The following is a 22,225-nucleotide window of genomic DNA, read 5'->3' as shown; positions in this document are numbered from 1 at the left end:
GCGCCCCGGTATGGGAACTAACACTCTTACTATGACCAGTGGAAATGGAACGCGAGCACACAAAAAAAACGGGATGCACAGGACACAATTTTCCCGTCGATCCAATTTTTTGCAGCCCCACCCGAAATCTTATTTATTGCCCCGCGGGGACGAATGGTGCAAATGAGCGGAATAGTAATACGGAGCAGGGTGAGAGAGAACAGAAACGAATAAGAAAAAAACCCTTTCAGTGTTCTAGGTAGGTTTCAATGAGACACACGCTCAACCCTTTACCGGCTTCGGGCGAACAATTACGGCCACGGCGTGGTATGGTGTCGTCATAATTTTCCCCTTTTCCAGCGCGTGCAGAAATTATGATAGATTACCGCTCTGCTCGTGGAGAACGGAAATGGTCCAGCTAGGCACTTAACAGCACCCGCGGCAGTTTAGTTAAAATACTTGAAATATTTCAATTCCATGTTAGAAAAAGAAAAAAGAAACTGCCACAAACAAAACATGCTTGTAAATAAAACTGTAACTTTAACGATTTCTTCTGCCTCTGAAGTAACGGCAAGGACAGTTAACAAAAAAGGATATTTTAATTATCCCTGCCCAATAGGCGGCGAACAAAGCGTAATTGTCGCACAGCACGCGATTTGCGTGCAAGTGACAGGATTTGTTTCAATCGTGTTGATTTGTGTTTTAATGATAGTACGGAAGGGTGCAATTTCTACCATTTTCCAGTGGGATAACACTCGAACGGTTAAGCTGCGTGAGAGAGTTTTTCATCGCGAGTTGGGTTTAAAAAATCACAACAAAATAGCGATTTTCATTGAAGCATGATGAGAAGTTGAAGTCTCCTAGAAAGTCATACACTTGTTAGATACCCCTTTTTATGTAGAATGTTACATTACGTTAACAACTCCAGTGATGGTTTCTTTCCAAAAACCTCACTTTTAGCATGCCATTGTCTACGTCCCTGGATGGCCGCTCATCCCACATCGCTAACGTTCATTAAGTGGATCCTGATTAATCGTTTTCCCCGGGAAACCTCTTCAAAACTTGATACGCCCCGTGGAACTTTCTCTCCTCTTTGTATCTCTCGCTCTCGGCATCATCTTCCACCCTCCGTTACGAGCGCGAAACCCAGTGGAAAACGTTAATATGTTACAAAACATCACAACCCTAATGTGCAGCCGTGCATACCTCTTTACCCTAAACACATATCGATCACATTCTCGCTTTGCACATCCAGCCACGGGAAGCGTTTCCCACGATCCCGACCCGACCGACAAGTGCGTACACTTGTCCGCTTCCCCCGCTTGCGCAAATGCGCTACCCTTCCAATGCAACAGAACTCGCGACCCTATACGCCTGTCCGGGTATGTGGGATAAAAATCGTATCAGCATAAATCACAATTAAAATTGGAAGAAAAAACGATACATAAACAATGGCAGTGCGCGAGTGATACGCGAGCGTGCGCGATATTTACTCCCCTTTCCCGTCCGGCTGACAATGATAAGTGAGAAGCGACGAAGGTGTGGGTGAGTAGAGGTCGGAGAATGTAAAATATTGTGCCTAAACAAATCTTCTACACGATGGAACATCTTCGTCTCTCGGGGGAATTTGCTAACCGTCACGTTAGACGCGTTCGATCGAGCGATTATTTATGGAGGTAAAAACAAAAAATAAATCTTCAAACTGTTACCCCGTTGTTCGGCGCTGCGTACACGCGACCATATCATGTCAGGGCGACGGTAATCAGTTTCGCATTATCTAGTCACATTCTGCTCGGTTGAGGACTGAAACAGTTTAATCTTGTGCTAGCAGTTTGCCACGTACTCCCGTCATGTTGGGCGTAACACATTTAGCAAAGGGGTAAAACACACCCATTATTCACTAATTTCATTGCCAGGTAACCGGTTAAGCACTTAACGTGATTATTATTTGTCATTTTGAAATGGATGCCTGAAAGGATGTGCTTGAATGTTTCGGATAAGCAGCAACATGTGAGTATTTTGATAAGCGTAAGCACCACTTGAAACATGCTTTAATTAATATTCCACGGTCAAATTCTAAAGGATTTTCCCTACTTTTAGGTCATATCCGTAAAAAAAAGAACTCGAGATAACTTTTAGAAAAAAAATAACCTAGTGTTATAGAACAGAATTAAACCGAGGTAGCCATCGAAAAGAACATTTTTGAAAATGATATCAGCGAAACTATTTTGTGTGATTCAAAACCGGTTCGATTGAAATAAAATTCAAAGAAAAATAAAACAAAAAGAAAACTTTAAAACTTGAAAAAGAACACACACATACAAGCACATACATATTTACAATCGGTAATCAGGTTCAAATCTGACGGGTAGTCGTTTGCAGTTTGGATATTCACATTGGAAAGTAGCAAAGCCAGGATTTTTGCGAGAAGTTTTGTAATACTGTTGCTCTATATGTTATAAAAGAACGTCAATTACACATGTTTTTTAGGGGCCCAACTTCTGGAGGTAATTTCCTACACAGAACAAACATTTCATATCCTTGAGTTGAAAATGAACATCCTGAAACAAACAAAATAAACGGAGCTAGCCCTGAGGCGATACGATTGGTATGCCTTAAACCTGTCTCGGAGAAATCGTTGGAGTTTGCGATAAAAAAAAACTTTCATTTTCTCCTTTTTTGTTTTTGAAAAGCAAACGAGTACCTATGATGGAACAATATCTCTTATATGAGTGGTGATTTTTACTTATTTTTGTTTTCCTCAACATTTAAGTTTCTCGATGGTTTAAAGGATGTTTCTTGCGATCGAGGCAAGTTGTATTTTTAACACCGTCTTCATTCTGCACATTTTTCTGTAGAGCTGAAGTAAACCTTCATTTAAACAAAATTTGTCAGTTAAAGCTGCGTGAATTTTCATTTGAGTGAATTTCTCTAAAACAGGTTTAAAGAGATGTTCTTGTGCCATAAAATTCTCAAAATCACGACCATTCTTCCAAAGCAGCTGTGACGGTTGACAAATGAATTCTTTCGTATGGATATAGTAAACCTCTTGAATGGTATATCACTTAAAACCTGAGATAACGTACCATTCCCGAGACTTTAATCCCTAGCAAAGATTGGTTCTGTAAACTCTTACCCATAGTATGTGTAACACTATAGTGGCTTATATCACAGAAAATTAGCATGTTTGGAACGGATATTAGCGATTCAGTTTTATGTTGGTCGAAACCGGTCTGTAGGAGGAATTGAAGTTTTTTTTAACAAAAAAAAAAAAAAAACTCACACACCCACTCTTACAACCGGCATTCAGGCATAAAACTTGCCGAACAGGCATTTGCAGTTTCGGTATTCAAATGTTCAGTCAGTCGTGCGTCGGCTTCCCGTGCAGGAAGTGTTTCATTTCGGGTGTTGGTGTCACTATCGCCAGAAAAATGGTGTTCCCTTTACGGTTGAGTTTTCTCCTCGTGGTGCCACTAGCGGGAGCCTTTCTGTTTCCCGATAATCCGATGATAAGACGCGCGATGAAATCCGACGGGATACGGGCCCAACGTTACGATATTCACCCGCAGCAGCATCAAGAGGAGCAGATCGTGGAATCCAGTGATGGTCACGTCGGTAAGAAGTTGGTTACAAATTTATTAAAAAAAGCAGTGGCAAACAAAAAGAAATACGAGCAAAGTAGATTAGAAAATGGTGCGAAATAAATCATTGCGGTTTGTTTGGACGCAAAGGGCTTTTCGTGCAGTTTTTAGTAAATTAACTTTTCCCGGTGGTGTGGTGGAGTAGGAGGGGAAAAATGCTAATTATATATATTTTTTTAAAAAGAGTCTATGTGATGTAGGAAAAAAAGTGTTAACAATTTCATTATATCCCACCAAGTAATGTATGATGTTGCCGAGAAGTAAAGCTACCTGCCAGTCCCAAACCCATAAATCTTACGTATCGGCCTCTGGCCGACTGTGCCACAGAGGGGTTGAGGTTAATGCAAAGTGCTGCTTTTTCCTTCCATTTCCTATTTCTTTTATTACCATTTAGGCAAAAAACGTATCCGTAGAATAAAAAAATGGGTAACAAGATAGGTCCAATAATAGAAAATGCGTTGATTGTGCAGAATGATCAGCATTTTGAATAATACTAGGCACACAACCTGAACATCTTGAATATCTATAATCTTTCAAATTATCCCTCAAACTATATTAGATACAGCCTTCCCATGTATGATGTTTAGTTATTCGACTACGACTCATGCATCTTCTTGCTAATATCTCTTAGAAAAGCAAACCCAATATGATTAAGCGATTCCTGTACTGCATCAATGAAGCTCAATGAAGCTGCAACCGAGTCAGTGAGTCATGTCGCTGTTAATCGTGTGAAGCTTTAAATGCTTATACGCGCCACCCCGCACAGTTTACCTTGCACTTGTGTGGTTAATGCTCTTCGGTATTGTACTCGCGGAAGCCGGTTTTTTTAATAGCAGCAAAACAAACACCCCATTCCCCTGCTGCTAGTTTCATGAATATGCAATACACCTAAACTTGTTTGCTAGACGGGCGCGTACATCAAGCGGATAACAAGTGCATAATGATAGACCGTAGCCGGTGTTCTGGTAGACAGGTTTGGAACATTAGTTTTTGACATGTATGTGTGTGTGTGTCTGTGTGTTTAGTACTAGTACAGCTTCGTTTGTCTCATTACAAATGTTCTGAAACGCAACAAATCTCTCGCGCTCGATGGGCTTATAATGCGCGTAGACGCACGCCACAGTACGGTTCGCCGTATTTCGTTCGGTACATTCCCAGTTCAATTAACTTAGATTTGTCGTTCGTTGGCTGTGTGTGGTGACGTTAGGATGGGACTTTCCTTTACCGGTAACGAGAGACGATTGTGAGGAATCTGTTCCAGCTTTTATAAGTAACCCTTTGTATTCTTGGTGCATCGGTACCATCCTATTCCGGTTAGTCAGTCGGGCAGATAGAATTGAACAGCATTTTCGGCGATTCTCCGAAGCGCTCTTCTTCAAACACAAATACTCACCGGGGTGAACTGTGTGAGATCGAGAGATCGTCCGTGTTGGTTGCGAACTGCCGTTATTAGTAGCTAATCAGAGCTCGATCGTGTCGGTTGTGCTTGGAGCAACCGCATCATCGTGTATCTCCGTTTTTTTGCATCTTGTGGCCTGTGGAGGTGTCTCGAAGGCTTCGAGCCACAGTTTAGCCACGGTGGTCTGCAGAAGGTTTCCTTACCGAGCCGAGTTCACTCGAGGACGTGCAGCAGACGGCGTTGTACCGGAAGCCGGAAGAACTATGACTAGCTACAATCGGTCCGCAGCTTGGCTTACGGTCTGCGTACTGCTTACCCTACACATCGGCGGTTCTCACCAGCAGCAACAGCGTAAGTCGAAACCGTGTGTGTGTGGTGTGTCTACCGAAGGTCTGTGAGAACCATGTGTACACCGTTGCCGTGCATGCCAATAAACCTGTATTTCAGGTTTGTCCAAATTCTTGCACTACTTTGTGTGTCGAAACCCGCTTCCATTTGCTCAGCTGTTTGTGGTCGTTTGTTCGATCGATCATACGCACGGCTGGGGCTGTGATGCAGACCGAATTGAGTGACCAGCGCAGTGAGTAGCGGCGGTTTCGTGAGCAGCCCGCTTGATCGCGTGTGTGTGTACGTGCAAAGTGTGTCTTCTTTTCTGGGCGGGATCAGGTAGATCAAGGACGAACCCAGTGATAACCAAATGACTGTCAAAAGTCACAGCTTCGCTCTAATCAGTAAATTCGTTGATTTTGTGAATCATTAGTCCACAAAAGAATGGTCCGCGAGTGATGATGGTGTCTGTATTAGAGACGATGCATATAAGGTTTTATTTCTCCCTCTCGCCGAAACAGAATGCACGACACCGACGAGGTTACGGGGCCGTTGCATCTCCATCTACGAGTGTGACAGCATACTGGACTACTTCAAGCAGCGCATCCTCACCTGGGAGGAGCGTGAGTTCCTGCGCAAATCGCAATGTACCGGAGCGACCAGCGGACGCCAGCCGTTCGTGTGCTGTCCCGGCAACGGTTCCAAACCGGTCGTAGCACCCGCGACGACTGTTCCTGCTGGGACAGCGTCCACCACACCCGCTGGACCGGCGGCGACTGCCCCGAGCGGTGATGCTGCGCTGGCCGATCAGCTCGTTGGTGGTTTGCTGCCCAACCCGAAGAAGAACGAGTGCGGCGTTAGCATCGGCATGCGGATCTACGGTGGCCAAAATGCGGACATCGACGAATTTCCTTGGCTGGCGCTGTTGCAGTACGAAAACCGCAAGGGCGAGCGAAAGTACAGCTGCGGAGGGTCGCTGATCAATCGGCGCTACGTACTGACCGCTGCCCACTGCGTTATCGGAGAGGTTGAGCGCAAGGAGGGCAAACTGTAAGTGGCACAGAACAACAAATGAAGTACGTTTCTCGTAACGCACTAGCTCTAACGTGTACCCTACTCTCTATTACAGGGTCTCGGTACGGCTCGGGGAATACAACACCAAAACCGAAATCGACTGCGTGACGGAGGAGCAGGAGGAAATCTGTGCCGATCCACCGATCGATGCCGGCATCGAGTCGGTCATCGTACATCCGGGATACCAGGATATGGCACACGCAGACGATATCGCGCTCTTGCGGCTGGCGCAATCGATCGAGTATACGAGCTTCGTGCAACCGGTTTGTCTGCCACTGACCGACTTCCGGGCGTCGAAAACGGGCGAGGTCAACTTTGTGACCGGGTTCGGGCGTACATTGCAAGGTAGGGGAGGACCAGTTGGGACGACATGTTTCGATGCCAGGTCGTAATGCCATCTGTTTCTCTTATTCATGTCCTATACAGAGAGCCGAAGCGCGGTTAAGCAAAAGCTGGGCATCAAGGTGTACGATCATGCCCGGTGCCAGGAGAAGTACGCTACGAAGAATTCGTCGATAACGACCAATCAGCTCTGCGCCGGTGGCGAGTACGCGAAGGACTCGTGCCACGGCGATTCCGGTGGTCCGCTGATGAAGCTGCAGAAGGTTTGGTACCTCGAGGGCATCGTCTCGTACGGCAACCGGTGCGGGCTGGAGGACTGGCCGGGGGTGTACACTCACGTGCCCGCGTACATGGCCTGGGTGAGAAGCAATATCAAGGAGTAACGGTAGTGCAGCGGAAGGAAGGAGATCTTTACCAGTGTAATGACATCTAGGAACAAATTCACAACGAAATTAATGACAAACTAGAATTAATGCTGTATTCTACGATACTAGTGTGCGTAGGCAAAGGACAGGGAAAAATTAAACTGGCACAAACAGCTAATAGGGCAAGGGCAGCCCCTTCAACATGTCCGATCGATGACGACCAACACTAATGTAGGCTAGAACGCTTCGCTCTGTAATGTAAACTTTACTGAAGCGAAACTGCGTTAACTGTGCATTTTACTTTCACCGCTTCTAGAGTAGCACTGCAAAACGACTGTAGATCTGTAGGTCAATGCTAGATAGTTTGAACCGATTATGTACCTTCACTATGGCAAAATGTTTACAGAAAATATGACAATAAAACAAACGATCGTTTACAACACTTGCTCGTAGCTATGATTAGAACATGCTCTTTCGAATGCTGCACGGCGTAATACGCTCCTCCGTAACCGCGCTCATTCTGCCAATGTATTGTTTTCGCGCGACTGTAATCAAACAAAAGCCGTCTCTGTATAGGTGTTGCTGCAAAGGGAAATACCTCGCGCCAATCGAAATGCCAACCATTGCTGCGATGGTCACCCAAGTTCACCACTACAGGCTGACCAGCAGCAACCTGTTTTCGTTTGCACATTCACCTTGAGCGGATCGCGGAGCTGCTAGACGGTTGCTGCGATCGTTCGCGGCAGCAGCAATCAGTCGATCTTGATCCTGCCTGGGGTAACGATCGTCATGGCAAAGGTGGTGGATTGTGTGCTGCTGCTGCTGCTGGCGTTCATTGCCGTTGTTCGTGGACAAGAAGCTTGCCGGACGCCCGATCATCGCGATGGAGTGTGCCACCCGGTACAGCAGTGCCCGAGCGTAAGGGATGAGTTCTTCAATTCCGACCGGGTGCTGAGCGAGGACGAGATCGACTACCTGCGCAAGCTGCAGTGCAAAACGAAGGACGTGACCATCTGCTGCCCGGACGGTGTGACGACTGTGGACCGTAATCCGACGGCCGTGCGCGACGGCCTGCCGAACCCGAAAGCGTTCGAGTGTGGTTTGGACACGCTGGCGGATCGGATCATCGGCGGTAACTATACGGCGATCGACGAGTTCCCCTGGTACGCGCTGCTCGAGTACCAATCGAAGAAGGGCGAGCGGGCGTTCAAGTGCGGCGGCTCGCTGATCAACGGACGGTACGTGCTGACGGCGGCCCACTGTCTGGCCAACAAGAAGCTGGACGAAGGCGAACGACTGTAAGTTGAACGATCTTCGCGTATGGTTATGTTTGAGTGTGTGTGTGCGGAAATTGCTTGATTTAAACGCTACATTGTTGCGCTTGCAGGGTTAACGTGCGTCTCGGAGAGTACAACACCGCGACCGATACGGATTGTGCCGACGGCAACCCGGACGATTGTGCCGATCCGCCGCAAAACTTTGGCATCGAGGCACAGATCGTTCATCCGGGGTACGATAAGAACGGACCTTACCAGCATCATGACATTGCACTGATCCGGCTCGATCGGGACGTTACGATGAACAACTTCGTTTCGCCGGTATGTCTTCCGCCGGATGACTTCCCGCCTACCAGCCCCGGTCTTAACGTTACGGCGGTTGGGTTCGGACACACGGGACGACAGCGTAAGTAATTATGGCCCGTTTGTGGAATTATGAGGAAGATCTTACTTAAAATGAGTTTCGGTTTTTTTTGTTACACTCACAGGACACAGCGGCATCAAGAAGAAGGCCCAGTTCCCGGTGTTTGCTCAGGAGGAGTGTGACAAGAAGTGGAAAAACATTGAAGTCATTGGGGAGCAGCTGTGCGCGGGCGGTGTGTTTGGGATCGATTCGTGCAGCGGCGATTCCGGTGGCCCGTTGATGGTAAAGCGGTTTTACTGGATACAGGAGGGTGTCATTTCCTTCGGCAACCAGTGTGCACTCGAAGGCTGGCCCGGTGTGTACACGAGAGTGTCGTCGTATCTGGACTGGATTCGGCAAAACATTCGTCGTTGAGCGGTTGTTGTAACACAAAAAACATTGATACGATCAACTTTACATAAAAATTCTAATTAGCTTCTAATAGTGTTTAAGCAAATAAGTTGCAAAGTAGCGACGACACATGTCAAAAACAGCCGTTGCTGATGCAAAATGATTTTCAATATTCAATAAATCTTGTAGAAACGAAACACATACTTTCAAACCGAAGCAAACTTGTTTGTAGTTTACAAGTGTGATGAACACAAACGTTGTTTGTAAACGAACCAGGGTAGCTTGCAAAGATTAACTCTCGAAGTGCTAACTGATTAGCATAGTTCCATCAATCCACGCCAGAGATTTGCAATCTTGATTGACCTTGATGATCTGTATCGTACAAACCGATCAATTGATCGTGATAGTGCACGGTGTTTGCTGTCATAACATTAATTATGTCCAGTAGATGTTTAGCAAAGCTCAGCATCTTCCTTGCATCAATGTTTCTTATCACACACTGGGAGGAAATTCCATCCAAACCTGGGTATGTCCGTCCACTGCCAGCAACATCACAACACAGATCCAAGGTTCATGGAGCTAGAAATTCCCACCGCTCTCCTGAGTTCCATTTACTGATCCGCTCGATTACACCGGCACCGTATCTCCGTATCCGTCTCCGTGAGAGAAACTGCCAAAACAGCAAAACAACCTGCTCTTTCTCTGCACACTTCACACGCCCTATGCTTGGCAGCACGGGTCAACAGTGTCGGGAAATCCCAGGCGATCTGTTAAAGGTGTTTACCCTGCGATCTTACGTGTAGTCGTATATGTTATGAGCGCAGCACAGCGGCATGGATAAATACAGAAAAATCACTAAACCGGTAACGTGCGCGGCAGCGGGGATATACCTGTCCATAGGTCGCAAATGCTGTTTTATCCACTCCCTGCATGACATCGCCCAAGAAGCACACACGGCGTTCAGGCAGTGGCTCAGGGGGTGAGTCCCGTGCTGTAATGACTGGCTTTGCTATATGTTCGATCCCGTGCCCGGTGGTTGCTCACAGAGCGGATCTCAAGTTCCAGTAGGGTGGTGGATTTTGCTCGATCGGAGGTGATCTTGAGGAGTGGTTTGAGACGAAAAGCTAACAACGACATCATCATTATCAACAACAACAACAACAATATCAACAAAACATGTCAACGACTTTATCCAAACGATTCTTGGTGAGAAACGCCGACACCAACACTTGTGTGAGACTCTCGCCGATTAGACAGGGATGTCAGATGGCTTTTTTTCGGTAAAGCTTTTCAGGTCTTCTGCTTGACTGTTTATTATTTCCAGAAATGTACAGTTAATAATATCAAATAAAAAATACATTTTTATTCAGTATGGAAAAGTATATAAAATAAATAACTAAATAAATTGCCATAACTTAGAAACTTAAGGCGCATAGTCTAATGGCTTATCACAGAAAAAACAGAGTTCCTGATTGATGATAATATTATATTGGCTCAAATTGACTGATCTGTTGTGAAATAATTGAAAAAATGTTTAAATATATTGATTCATAGAACCTAGTTTATTTTATTTTTAGTCGCGTTTACTTTCAGACATTAGATATACTCTCTCGCTCTGAGGAATTTGTTTGTTTGTTTGTAAGAGTGGAAAAGCTTGCATTACGTGCATATTAGAGAGAGATGTAAGAATTAAAACACTCTTGGTACGGCAAACACGATCATGACATTTTAAAAGACGATCCGTTTGGATGTGAATAAAATAGAATAAAACCGTCAAACCACCATATAGTATGACCTTTGAAAACAAGATTGTTATTTTTGCCATTGTTGTAAACATGAAATACTTTTCAAAGCCAGATTGGTAAAACTAAAACATTAAAATCAAAAGCACTCATCTATTTTACTTAAATGTTCCTAAGCGACTATGCACTGTGTTAATTGCGAGATGAAAAAGACTTGCAAAACATAATTTACTTAAAATAATTAATTAAACTTTTTAAAACATTTACATAAATAAACGGGAACTTAAATCTTCCCTACACTCAGCTAGTCATCTACAGATTTGACATGCCTGATCGGCAAACGTCTCGAAGATGAGAAACTCTCGATTGACCACCCCATCCTCTCTCTCTCCCTTCAGAGCAAACCATCCACTCCCTCCCCCAGGCATTGCGCACACCACACGACCCGGACCGTGGTGAGATCCCGCCTGTTCGGTTCGATTTGATTATGCTGAGCTACCCCGGCCACCCGCCCCGGGGTGCGAAGGGAGCAAGCTTTATCAGCTGCTCTCGCGGGGCCGTCGCGTTCTATTCGCTAACGGAAAGCCGAATACGCCAGACCTCACTCACTCGTCTCCAGGAACGGTACTACGCACGAGCTTCGCTAACGGAAAGTGTCGCGCTTTGAAGACCTCACCATGTCGTCCGCGGTGCTGCTGCTGCTGGTTTGCGGCTGTGCGCTTGCGGTTCTGTCGCCGGTTGCGTACGGTGCGCCCATGGACACAGGTAAGAAGAGCTAAGTTGGGTTGTGTGGTGGGGAGGTGGGCAGAGAGCGCCTGATCTCGCCTGATCTCGCGACACGATCTTTCGCCGTGCTAACGCTCTAACTGGCAGGCCGCAAAAGAAGTATGCGCACCATTTCCGGTTCCAGCATTCCGCAGCCCGACTGCGCGTCGCGTTCGCTCTCGATCGGTGGTGGTGGTGGTGCGAAAGCAAGAATCTCGAAGCTGAATTTTGGCTTTGTTTTTGTTTGCTTTCGTGGCTCCAAGCTGCATTCCATTCGGGCGACGGTGGTGAAGATAGCTTTGCGACGAGTTTTCAATCAGTTTTTTTTTGTTTTGGAAGCTTTCCAAAAGATTTTGTGGTGGCAAATGCGATACTTAGGTGGTTTAGTGGAGTTAATTACATATTTTTCTGTTCTATCCCGTCTACACAGACGATCGTCCCGTGTGGGACTCGATCCGGCTGTGCGACATCCCGAACGAGCCCAACCCGGGCCAGTGCATGCTGCCGGCCGAATGTGTCGCCTACGGGAAGATCAACGACGTGTCCAGCCTAAGCTCGATCGAGCGCTTCAGCTTCATCAAGCAGATCCAGTGCAACGGGTCGGACACGGTGCCGTACGTGTGCTGTCCCCGCAACAGTGACGCTTACCGGTAAGTGCTGGTACATTCAATTTCAGGCTCCGATCAAGTACCCACACGGGTGGGAGGGAAATGTTGCGATTGACGCAAACACAAACGAAAACCTAGCACGGGGAAGTCTAGAAGCATCAGCGCCATCAGATGCCTACAATTAGAGGCAGGTCTCAGGGCTGTAGGGGAGTTTGTTTTTTTGCTTCCTTCTTCTGCTTCTTGTTCTTTTTATTCTCTCTGTGTAACTCTTTCTTTCTGCGGCGGGGGAATTTCTTGCACTTGGCAGCTAATTGCTCCCGTGAGCCAGGCCAGGTGAGCCAATCAGACAAACGATTCAATTGATCGCATCCTGCCGCTCGCAGGCACGTAGAGGGGGAATGGAGCGAAACACGTTACTCCATTGAGCAGAAGCTCTCCACTCCCGAAAATAAATCGTCTTAAAGTGGCTCGTGAATCAATCGCATTCACGATTAAATGAAGTGGACCGTACAATGAAGCGCGTCCCGGTGGTGACGTATGCTATTGTAAGCCATCTTCGATGCGCAACATCCCTTTCATCTTCCGAGAATGCACTTTCACGGAATACATGGTTTTATGAGTGAATTTAAAGGACAAACATGTGGTCGGAGACGAAAACAATGGGATTTTTATTAGTAGTAGTTGTGAGTCAACGGAGGTGCAGTTGTCTGCAGTGATGCAGTAGAAATTCTACGCTCAGTTGTGAAAACTCTGCAAAAAGCCCCAACATTACAGTGGTGAATAATGCAACGGAGTGGAAGAAAGGCACGTGAGTGACGCTATCAGACTTGTTGGAGCCCCGGCGCAGCGCCACGTATATCGAACAGAGGGTGCGCGCGCACTATTAAAGTGTTCTGAGATCCTTTGCTTAGGGTTAATCGATGCGCGGTCAGCAAGCACACCACCCTGCCACAAACATATGGTAATCGGATTAATCATCGCTCATTACGCCAATGTGTCCGTGCCAGCGCACGTCAAAGCGTGCCGATTAGCTTCGGCGAAATGCATTAATGCTATTAATAAGCTGCAAATTCATGGAATAACAAATTGGATAATCTTGACAAGCGATGCCGTAGACCATGGACACCCTACTGGGACGTAGTGTCGTGCCACTCTACGGGTGTTGTTGTGTGTTACTTAATATTTCTACGGAACACACTGATAAGAAACAGCACCAGGGTCATACGATTAGCTGCCGGGCAATCCAAACGGCTGTTTTCTTCTTTTTGGGTTGAATTTCTTTCACTTTCACACTTTCTTCTCAATCATTTGTTTGCTGCTCTTTTCCGTTTCCCCCCCGAACAGCGAACCTTATGTGAATGAGACGATGGTCCCGAAGAATCGGGTCGCAAGCCGCATCGCATTCGATGCCGACTCCTGCGGCATCCAGAGCTACGTGGCCAAGATCCGGGGCGGCCAGCTGGCCGAGATCGACGAGTTCCCGTGGATGGCAATGCTTCTCTACGAGCGGGGTAAGTTTCAAGGGTCAATCAGTGTGTGTCTGTGTGTGTACTATCTACCCAAAAAAAAAAAAAATACTGAAACCATCAAACCTCCGTTGCTCACTCTCACCCCGTTCCGGTAGACAACAACGCACTGACCCAGGGATGCGGGGGAGCACTGATAAGTCGCACGTACGTGATCACCGCCGCGCACTGTGTGACCGGGAAGAACTTTCAGCAAACCAAGGGCCGGCTGTAAGTTGTGAACTGGTTCCGTCAATATTGCTCAATGCACCCCGACCAGCGTCTCACCCGCTCAGCTTGCAATGTTACAATGTTACAGGAAGTTTGTGCGGCTGCGCGAGTACAACATCCACACCAACCCGGACTGCGTGTACGAGAACGACCTGAAGGACTGTTCGGACGATATGATCGATCTGGTGCCGCAAGCGGTCATACCGCACCCGGAGTACGATTCGGAGTCGAGCAACCAGCAGCACGACATTGCGCTGATCCGGATCGAGCAGACGCCCCCGTTTACCGACTTTCTGCGCTCGATCTGTCTGCCGGAGCAGAACTTTGAGAGTAGCGCGACGCCGGGCAAGAAGCTGAGCGTGTCCGGCTGGGGCCGTACCGATATCTGTGAGTAGTGTTTGGAGTAGAGAACTAAAACCAACTTCCAGCTGCTAATGCACACTGTGCGTCTCTCCTACCAGTCAAGGACAATCTCGGACCGGATGTGCTGAGCCCGATCAAGCTGAAGCTCAGCCTACCGTACGTCGAACGGGAAAAGTGCAGCAAAACGTTCCGGCCGTGGTCGTTCGCGCTCGGGCCGGGTCAAATGTGTGCCGGCGGCGAGCGGGCGAAGGATACGTGCGCCGGGGACAGTGGTTCGCCGCTCATGAGCTACGATATGAAGCGCGCCATCTGGTACATTACCGGCATCGTCAGTCTCGGGGTGCGTGGATGCGGCGTCGAGGGCCTGCCCGGCGTCTACACCAACGTGCATCACTATCTGCCGTGGATCAAAATGTACACCGGGGCGTAAGTGGCCGTCGGTCCACCGTCGCCGGTACTAGCATGTAATAAATCTAAGCAAATGTGTAGCATACGGGTTCTTTGTCGTTGATGTTGTTGTAGTTTTGAACCACCCACATGCGTGTGCCCTGTGTGACCGGGCGCGTCGAACAATTTTCACATCGGTTAGGTATTTCGCTTCCTGCTGCGGAGCAGTGGGGATTTTGTTTGACCTTTGCTCCCGTTTTCGCAATGTCACACAAGGTCACACACACACGCGGAGCGGATAACACGTTAATGAAGTTTGCTGTTTTGTTGTGTCGCTGGGAAAGTGGTTCACTTTCACTGTTCTGTCAGCGTGATCCATTCCAGTGGTCCTGCTGCGTATCCCTTTCGATGCTTGTACAGTAGCGTGTCAGGGTTTATCGATTTTGCTCGATTGAAGTGCCATTTCACGAAAGTGGGTCACATCATTACGGGAGATGCAGCAACCGTTCTTCCTTGCTTGCTGCTGGAAATCCCGGTACAGTGGACGAATTGCACAATATGCCTTTTGTTGTGCATGAAGTTGTTTTTAGGGAAAAATACTTAGATGAACGTGAGAAGTTATATGTAGCGCTGTAAACATGAATGAAAGATAGACAAACATAGGGAAACATACATAAGGACATTCACTAATGACTGTTTTGAGAACATGTTACGAATATGTTTAGTGTATAACTTGAAATAACAGAGTTTGAACAATTGAATTGAAATAATCGTTTAATAAACCTCAAAAACTCAACTCAAGTACATGCAGTATTGATTATCTAAGAAGGAAAAATAGATATAGCTACATTTATAGAATCATCTACAACTTCCACATGAAATGTTGAAAGTAAGATTAATTTTAAAATTATTATCATTTCTGCATTTAATAATACATTTTTCCCTTTATTTCAATGGTGGTGTAGAGATTGCAAGATAGCTACGCAATTTTTTTATATTGGATTTTTAACAGTCAATTGTACGCAATCTAGGTACGTATGACGTTTCCTGTTTGATAGCAAAAACTTTTGGCGAAGTTGCCCTCACAGTTTTGTACCTAACAAGAATTCATGTAAAATGTCAAATCTAAAATGTCATTTGGTATAATGTGAACATTTCCAAACCTTTAACTGGAAATTATAGTAACTGTTGCATAGAGCAAGAGAGAGAGAAATTATTCCTAGTACTTCATAACCTAAAACAAAAACAAATAACAAAATAGCAAAACAAAATATCCTTTCAGAATTTTCTAAATTACCACAATAAAAAGTAAAAAGAGAGCTACTACTAGAATAATAAATCACTAAACATTAAAGGAGGCCGGTTTCGTGGTACAGTCGTTAACTCGTACGACTTAACAACATGCCCATCATTCAAGCCACAAATGGACCGTGCCGCGATACGTTAGACTAACCATTCTTCTATGGTCAATCAATAAGTCACTGAAAGCCAACCCCACAAGTGGTACAGGCAGGCCTTGCCCGAGAACGTTTATTGTGCCAAAGAAGAAGAAGAAGTCTTTAAATAATGCATTATTTTAGCATTTAATTTAGAAAATATTGTCAGATGAAACTACAGTGGAGGGCCGTTTATCCGGGGACCTTTTATCCGGCTGTCCGTTTATCCGTGCTATTGAAGAATGACAGTTCAATACAAAGGTAACATTGCGTTATGAGGAGGATATTTGAAAAAAAAAAAACGTTTATCAGAGCACATTGGCATTACAAAAACATACTAACTCATGGCAAATTTCAAATATTCTCATTGGAAAAACACAAAGGTAATAAGAACTGGGTATTTTTTAAATCAAAACACAAGATAAATTTAAAAAAAACTCAAGAATTTGTGATTAAATATATTATTTGACTCATTATCCGTGTTATTCGCATGTCCGGGCGAGGGCGAGTCCCGATGAGCCCGGATAAGCGGCGCTCCACTGTACTTTCTTTAGATTCTCGTGCTTCTAGCAAAAAAGTACTAAATCTAGAAATGAATCAATTGCTTCATCATTAAACGAGACAGATCATATTCAAATGGCGGTAAAAAACAGCGCCTGTTAAAACACAAACACAAACACATTAATCCAAATGCAACACTGCGCAAAGCAATACGCAAGAACTGCTAACAACCAGCATAAAATTGTTCGTAAACAAATCAGCCACTGAACGCATTGGAAATGGTTTCTAACAAACGCACAAGCGTGTCCACTGGCCGGTGGAAAATGGGATGGAAATTCTCCCCGACAAGCGAGTGGTCGAAAACTGCCCACCCACTGGGGGGAAAAAAGTCAAACCTTGTCGAAACTAACGTCCCACATTGCGTCCGTGCCGAACCGCACTGTAAACAATTTGCTCCGAACCCTTAGAATGTCTATTTTTCAATTTCAATCAAAACCTTGTCACAACAATATCGACCTTCCCTGGCGTACCCTTCGCCCGACGGTTCAGGATTGTTGGTTGGCAGTCAATCTACGTTGAACGGTGGTTACTTCTAGATTCAAGATTTTACACACTCCCCAGCCCTTTCGCACGCTCGGTGGTCGTTCGCCACGGAGACGATTGCGCAAAATTTAGCTCTGGCGTGAGGAAAGTGTGCCGGTGTGCAGTATCATCTTCATCAACGTGATTACCGAAATGGGTGTGTTACGGGAAGCGTGGTGGATTGGGACGAGTTACAGAAACTGCGAAGTTGACCACAGTAAAACGCACACTCCTGCTAACCCCGCCCGAAGGCACCACGGACGACTGGAGTTTATCGATTCGGTTCGGTTGACGGATCGTTCCTCATTCATTGAATCGGCTTCGATTTTCGGATCACTTCCTACGCAACATCCGCTACGGGGAGAGTGGACAGGAACAGCAACAAAAAATGAACCAGAAAACAGGAAATATGAACAAAAAAAAAACACACACACACACACCCCTTACACGTATGGTTGCGTACCGATTGTTCGACAATGTACCAAACGAATGGAAACCCTTGAAGGCGAGTGTTCACGCGCCGCAGAGACGAGTAGGGGCAAGTAAATTAATCTAGCAAAAAGGTCCATTTTACCGGACAACCCTGGACACGCTATCCACGCACGTTCCGGTGGGTTTCTTGTTGAAGAAAGGAAAGAAGCAAACACAGATAAAACTGGACCGTTTCGTTCAGTTACAGCAGGGGGAAATGTCTAGCAGGAATAGAAAAGAATAGAATCCATCCTCCCCGTCCCTTCTTCCCGATCCGTGTCGGCGGTGCAAGCTGTAATTATGGCCGTTCCGATTTGAAAGTGACGCAAATGTGCCTGCTGTTGAATGCCCAGAATACACCTGAGAAAGGACCGGCAGCTGGACGGGCAAGTCCAGCCAAGAAGTCGAACTACCCGCGTTCAATCCTCCAGAGAAAACTGTCGCACCGTCGTTTTTCCAATCAATTTCTCACGATTAGCAACGGTCCGGCGAAGGGTGCCAGTGGAGGAGTTGCGTGTAGCAACGCACGCTTTCCCCTTACTCGTGGTCCACCTACCGGTGTGACCATCATTATGTTTCATTTGCTGGAAATTGGTAATGAATTAGATGAAGTCTACGAGCATGCGAATGTGGAGCGGGGGCGCTGAAGATGGTCACGTGTCGGTAGCAAAAAGGTTCAAGTAGACACATTTCCCGGTTTTGACCGTTGGGCCTTTTATTTTTTCGAGAATCCTGTACTGCGTACTGCTGCACGTCGTTTGTGATTTCGAGTACACCACTGTAACGATCTGGTGAGTGCTCTTGTCCTAAAAGTAGGTCCTGGAAAATGGGAATTGTTTCACTTGTTTCGTTTTTGCAACGAGTCATCGAAAGCTAGCGCAAAGGTTGCCGATTGTGTCCACGTCGCTGCTGCACGGAGTCTGCAAGCAAACCTTTTTTCCAACGAATCTTCCGTTTCCCCTAAAACACTCGACCAACCCTTTTCCCACCCCATTCTCAGTTCTCAGCGAGAAAAAGCGCAATCGTGGTGTAGAAAAAAGAAAACCAGATTAAACAGTTAGCTAACTGAGTTAGGAAACTAGTTGTGCAGAGAACAGCACTCCCAATTAGCATTCAAACCGGGTGGCTGGTCGGTTCGGGTGAAAGTTACTCCCAGCACCACATCGTGGCGTGAGAGAGCGATGCCAGAACATTGCAGCAGCAGACGGAGAACCCGTTCGCCGAGCCAATGAATGACCCCGTCCCCCGGCTGAAGCCTGACCGGTCACGTATCGCGGCAGTTTACGCTGTTAGGCGGAGCATTTTGATAAATTTAATTACCTCAATAATGCTCTCACATTTCACCATTTTCACCCGTGGTTCAGTTTCGGGCTGACCGGGCCAAACTTGTGGCAGAACTTGTTCGGTTTCGGCAAGGAATCATTACTTCTTTTTTTTTGCTGCTGTTGGTTGACAGGAAGAAAACAGATCAAATTACGGCACTAACGAGCTGTTGGATAGGACAAGATGCTGCGTCGCGGTTACCTTCCGATCTGGAGGGGTTGCCCGGCACAGGCTCGCGCCAGATTGGTCCCTCCGAGAGCTTCATCTTTCACGGTAGAGTGAGTACGTCAGGAGGATCACACACAAACAACCGACTGCAGGATATCCTTAGGGAGCATAAAATCACTAGCCGAAGATGGACGGCTGGCTGGACCAGCGTGTCGTTAGGTTTGCATTTTAAAGCGAAGCCACAGCACTGTACAACCGCCGGCTGTCATGGATACGGACGCCACACACGGCCCGGTCTGTGATCACATGCTGATAAGACACACATGCCGTCGTCAAGGTAGCAAAGGAATTGAATTTCCAGGATCTAACAAAAAGGGCGCCATAAATTGAAAAATATTATTATGATTGAATTTGGCGCGAGTGTGTTGTGTGTTGTAATACGATTCAAAACTCGGACAGGGTATCAACTCCGGAGGGATTTTCCTTACATGTTGATGTGGTTTGCTTACCAACCTTTTTAGTTCTTTGCAACCTTTTTAATTCTTTGTTAGCATTAAATGGTGCTGAAAGAACAAAAGACTGGTTTGCTTTGCTCAAAACCATAACATCATACGAGAAAAGAAGATGTCATCCCAACAAAAATCGATTTAAAAATAGCCGCAACATATCTGATGGTTTCAAAAGAAATGTTGAATTTTAAACAAGAACAAAACAATGATAACGAATAACAGGAATAGGAAAAACCGGTTCCTCAAGGCGTTTGATCATTTCAGTAAAGACAGGCGACTGATTTCACGTTCTAGCGCTCTAATCAAACACGTTTGATTTACCAAACCATGTGACAACGAGCTGTTTCTTCCTCTTGAGGAGGGTGAGATCATAAGCCTGCCAGCGAGAAAATATCATCCAAACGGCAGAGAATTAGTAAATAATACAAAAAAAATATTTTGCAAACCTAAAACACGATCCAGCTTCAAGCGTGCCCTTTCCGAACCCGTCGAATTTCTTTTGTTTGGTTCATTACTGATCGGTTTATTGCTTTTCAATGCAATGCGTTGGATTCGCACAAACCAGCTATTTGTACAGCTGGATGTGATCGAGATCGGCTTTTGTTCCACCCACCCCGGTCGGTCGGTGGTGAGTGGGGGAGCACTCACGTCGTTTCGCGTCACGATCTTCGCGCACCGTGGGACAATACCCGAAGTCGCGCAGTACGAATCGGGCAGAACGGCGCGGTTTGGCTGGATTTTCTGGCCGCTGCATCGCTCCACACGCAGCACGCACACGGAACGTTTCGCCCGGCTAATGTCACACGCCATGCGCCAGACGATAGATCGGGGCTAATTTTAGCCGTACCGCGGTTTGTTTATTTTTGCCTGCCGCCTGCCAGTCGGCTCGCCGAACAGTTTCGTCGCGAAAATCATGCTGCCGTGCCTCCGGTGTCGGTGGTTCCGGTGTCCGGTCCGAGCCGGTCGATTGCCAACGGGTTTGCAGTACGCTTCGCGACACGATCTCGCTCGGGTGTGTCTGTTTAGCTTCAGGCGCGGCAAGATTGGCGCTGTGATTGGGTCTGATGGAGCAGCACGTTACGATGGCGAGTGGATCAGCTGATCGTGGAACAGAAAAGTGTTACATCTGTGGCGAACAGTTCACGGCAGGGCCGGAGCTAGATCATCATCTGGACACACAGCATGCCGCGGGCCTCATACCGTATCGCTGTGCGACATGTGACACCGATCGATGCTTACCGATCCGTTCGATGCGTGCTATTAATAAACATTTCGCCCTGCACGATGCGAACGAGCGGATGCACCAGTGCAGCTACTGTCCGCTGCGCTTCCGCACCGAGCGCAATCGACAGTCCCACGTGCGACTGTACCATCGTGGCGGGGCACACAATGTGGGGGACGAGACGGGGACAGCATTGACGGAGCAGGATTGCTTATCGAGCCAGCAGAAACCAGCGATCGGGCGTAGTGAAAAGGATCGCTTCCAGTGCTGCCACTGTGGCCGCACCTACACGTCCGCGAACGCACTGAAGCGGCACGAAAATACGCACACGCTGGGGGTGCGTTACGCCTGCCGGCAGTGTGGGAAGGTGTTTGCCAAGCTGGATTGCCGCGCGCAGCACGAGCGCATCCACAGCCAGACGCGACCGTACGGGTGCGATCAGTGTTCGCAGACGTTCATTCAGCTGGGCCATCTACGCATACACAAGCGCGCGCGGCACAGTGGCGAACGGCCCCACGTGTGCGCGGTCTGCAATCGGGGGTTTCGGTGCCGGACGGCACTAACCGTGCACGGGCGCACGCACACCGGCGAGAAGCCGTTCCGGTGTGCGGTCTGTTCGGTGCGGTTTACTGACGCGGGCACGTTGCGGAAGCATGGAGCGGTGCATCGCGAGAAGCTGGTGAGCAGTGCTGGTCGAGGAAGTCGCGATGCAGCTGCAAAGGGGTAAAAGGAAGGCTATCGTAGACAAGAAGATTGTGATAAATACACTCAATGCGTATGCGTAGCTCCATACAACTTGTAAGATTCTGCGTAAAGTTTTTCTTCGAAATAAATGGTGCTCAAGCAGGTAAGTGAAGAGCCTCCAACATCGGAAAATCCGCGCTGCAAATGATCCGAAAGAAGGCCAAACATTAGGCAGAACATGTAGTGCAGTGGTCTATTTCTAGACGTTTGGGATGGTTTGGAATGAATTCATTCATAAAAAGTGCCAAAACATGTGTGTTAGCGTATAGCGATGCACTTCAACAACGAATGCAGTGACCTTGGCCAGGGGTGTGGTAGTTTAAGTTGGCATCGAAAAAGTTTGGACAGATGCCACCGGGGCCATTAATGAATGAGACGTTAACGAATAGCTGCATTCGGGAGGATTGATGCATGTGCCAAGTTGACAGAGGGTTAAACATCTTTTAGTATGAAGGAATGCGTTACTAAATCAAACGGTTTGTGCACAAAATATGGCGCTTAAATGACTGA

At 46.9% G+C, this 22,225-nt stretch overlaps 3 protein-coding genes across 3 annotated transcripts; all 3 read left to right on the top strand.

The window, feature by feature from the left end:
- Positions 1-3,343: 3,343 nt before the first annotated feature.
- LOC1273740 (uncharacterized) lies at positions 3,344-14,865 on the top strand. The gene is made up of 13 exons (XM_061649048.1): positions 3,344-3,594; positions 5,868-6,396; positions 6,476-6,765; positions 6,847-7,141; positions 7,874-8,425; positions 8,515-8,810; positions 8,893-9,050; positions 11,551-11,665; positions 12,096-12,315; positions 13,618-13,784; positions 13,898-14,009; positions 14,098-14,396; positions 14,471-14,865. The coding sequence occupies exons 1-13, from the start codon at positions 3,411-3,413 to the stop codon at positions 14,800-14,802; spliced, it is 3,549 nt and encodes a 1,182-aa protein (XP_061505032.1). The 5' UTR covers positions 3,344-3,410; the 3' UTR covers positions 14,803-14,865.
- LOC1273735 (CLIP domain-containing serine protease B10) lies at positions 7,599-9,374 on the top strand. The gene is made up of 3 exons (XM_312744.5): positions 7,599-8,425; positions 8,515-8,810; positions 8,893-9,374. Exons 1-3 carry the CDS (start codon positions 7,917-7,919, stop codon positions 9,180-9,182), a joined length of 1,095 nt encoding a protein of 364 aa, XP_312744.5. The 5' UTR covers positions 7,599-7,916; the 3' UTR covers positions 9,183-9,374.
- A 5,810-nt stretch (positions 14,866-20,675) lies between the features above and the next one.
- LOC1273734 (zinc finger protein 135) lies at positions 20,676-21,766 on the top strand. Its single transcript, XM_312741.5, has one exon. The coding sequence runs from the start codon at positions 20,814-20,816 to the stop codon at positions 21,696-21,698; it is 885 nt and encodes a 294-aa protein (XP_312741.5). The 5' UTR covers positions 20,676-20,813; the 3' UTR covers positions 21,699-21,766.
- Positions 21,767-22,225: the final 459 nt, after the last annotated feature.

Source organism: Anopheles gambiae, chromosome 2 (genome assembly GCF_943734735.2).
Source record: "Anopheles gambiae chromosome 2, idAnoGambNW_F1_1, whole genome shotgun sequence".
In the NCBI taxonomy this organism is placed as follows: domain Eukaryota; kingdom Metazoa; phylum Arthropoda; class Insecta; order Diptera; family Culicidae; genus Anopheles; species Anopheles gambiae.
The sequence above is the reverse complement of the archived record's forward strand: the minus strand, read 5'-3'. Positions and strand labels throughout refer to the sequence as shown.

Coding starts and splice junctions, on each gene's coding strand:
- LOC1273735 (XM_312744.5), top strand. CDS start 7,917: ATGGCAAAGGTGGTGGATTGTGTGCTGCTGCTGCTGCTGGCGTTCATT. Junction 8,426..8,514: donor CTGGACGAAGGCGAACGACT/GTAAGTTGAACG, acceptor TTGCGCTTGCAG/GGTTAACGTGCGTCTCGGAG. Junction 8,811..8,892: donor CGGACACACGGGACGACAGC/GTAAGTAATTAT, acceptor TTACACTCACAG/GACACAGCGGCATCAAGAAG.
- LOC1273734 (XM_312741.5), top strand. CDS start 20,814: ATGGAGCAGCACGTTACGATGGCGAGTGGATCAGCTGATCGTGGAACA.
- LOC1273740 (XM_061649048.1), top strand. CDS start 3,411: ATGGTGTTCCCTTTACGGTTGAGTTTTCTCCTCGTGGTGCCACTAGCG. Junction 6,397..6,475: donor GAGCGCAAGGAGGGCAAACT/GTAAGTGGCACA, acceptor TCTCTATTACAG/GGTCTCGGTACGGCTCGGGG. Junction 7,142..7,873: donor GTGAGAAGCAATATCAAGGA/GTAACGGTAGTG, acceptor CGTTCGCGGCAG/CAGCAATCAGTCGATCTTGA.